Source organism: Grammomys surdaster, unplaced genomic scaffold (assembly GCF_004785775.1).
Source record: "Grammomys surdaster isolate TR1022 unplaced genomic scaffold, NIH_TR_1.0 301565, whole genome shotgun sequence".
In the NCBI taxonomy this organism is placed as follows: domain Eukaryota; kingdom Metazoa; phylum Chordata; class Mammalia; order Rodentia; family Muridae; genus Grammomys; species Grammomys surdaster.
In genome coordinates, this window is record NW_021625678.1 from 2,690 (window position 1) to 4,230 (window position 1,541).

General features: G+C 51.3%; 1 protein-coding gene across 2 annotated transcripts in view; it reads right to left on the bottom strand.

The window, feature by feature from the left end:
- The window catches only part of LOC114616138 (H-2 class I histocompatibility antigen, D-37 alpha chain-like), a 3,409-nt gene extending 2,683 nt beyond the window's left edge, over positions 1-726 (bottom strand). For both annotated transcript variants that reach the window (XM_028761659.1, XM_028761658.1), the window contains exons 1-2: positions 623-726; positions 174-443 (exon numbers count right to left, since the gene is read on the bottom strand). In XM_028761659.1, the coding sequence (XP_028617492.1) occupies positions 174-443; positions 623-680 (328 nt within the window). In that variant the 5' untranslated portion in view covers positions 681-726. The remainder of the gene's footprint in view (positions 1-173; positions 444-622) is intronic.
- Between the last annotated feature and the right edge of the window lie 815 nt (positions 727-1,541).

Genomic DNA, 1,541 nt, shown 5'->3' on the forward strand with positions numbered 1-1,541 from the left:
GAGAGAGAGAGAGAGAGAGAGAGAGAGAGAGAGAGAATTCTGCGGGAGCTTTCTTGTCTGAGGTTCTGGGCAGGTGTTTGGATGAAACTTCGACTCAGCGGGTCAAGATGACCCAGGCCCCTCTCAGGGGACATGGAGGGATGGTGTCTGTGATCCCAGCCAGAGTCACTCACCGTGGTCACTCTGGTTGTAGTAGTGGAGCAAGGTCCTCAGGTTCACTTTGAAGTACCTCCCCATGTTCCTGGCTTTCCCAGTCTCCCCCTCCCAATACTCCGGCCCCTCCTGCTCCATCCACGGCGCGCGTGGCTCCACCCTCGGATTCTCCGCGTCGCTGTCAAAGCTCACGAACTGCGTGTCGTCCACGTAGCCGACGATTATGAACCGGGGCTCCCCGAGGCCGGGCCGGGACACGGCGGTGTAGAAATACCGCAGCGAGTGTGAACCTAGGGTCAGCTCGCGGTGAGACCCCGACCTCCTCCAGGCTCAGGGTCCCAGGTGAAGGCAGGGGAGGGACTAGGACAGGGCGGCGGAACTTGGGGGGTGCTGCACTCCTGCCACCACCACCCTCCCTCCACTTTTCCTCGCAGAGTCCTTTTCGCTCCCAACCCCTCCCCCCACTTACCTCTCTGGGTCAGGACCCTGGCCAGCAGTAGGAGCAAGGAGGCTAAACGTAGTGACATCCTCACACCCCGGGGTCTGTGAGGAGCCTGAATGTGGATTGTGTTCCTGTTGACTCCGTACTTTAGAACCTGTGCGTCGCTGATTGGCTTCTTTAGAAACTAGGCGTCCAGCAGGAATGAGAGTTGAGACTGCATCATTTGTCTCTTTATGAAAGAGAAAGCAGTAGGAGCTTTTTGTATGACCTGCTTTCACTGAACTGTCTTCTCTGGCGCTTAAAGTTATTGGACACAGTTTCTCCAAGTCTTGTTGCAGAGTCTGTGTAATCTTCCGCTTGATTAATTAGTTGATTAATTAACTTTACATCCTGACCACAGTTTCCCCTTCCTCCTCTTTTCCCAGTCCTTCCCCTAACCGTCTATCCCCCCATTTCTCTTCAAAAAGGGGGAGGCTTCCCAGTGGGTATCAGACAGCCCTGGCATATCAAGTTGTAGTTATTCTATAAGTTTGTTTACATGCGTGTGTGTGTGTGTGTGTGTGTGTGTGTGTGTGTATAGATGAGTGCAGGGCCTGAGGAGGACCAAACAGAGCATCAGATTCCATGGAGCTGGAGTTTCAGGTGGTTGTGAGCTGCCGAATGAGTGCTGGGAACTGACCTCAGGTTCTTTGCATGATCTAGGTATGGTCTCTTAACAGCTGAGCCATCTCTCCATCTTCTCCTTCCACAGAAGGATTCTGTTTAGTACTCAGTTCTGTGTAAACATACAACAGTGTAACTTGACAAATGGTAGTTATTAGATGGTTGGTTATGATGTAACTCCACCATGGAATGTTTCTATCTCCATATGTTAAACCACCAGATCATCAGAAAGGTAAATACAGTATGTGTTCACTTATATGTGGACATTAGCCATTAAATAAAT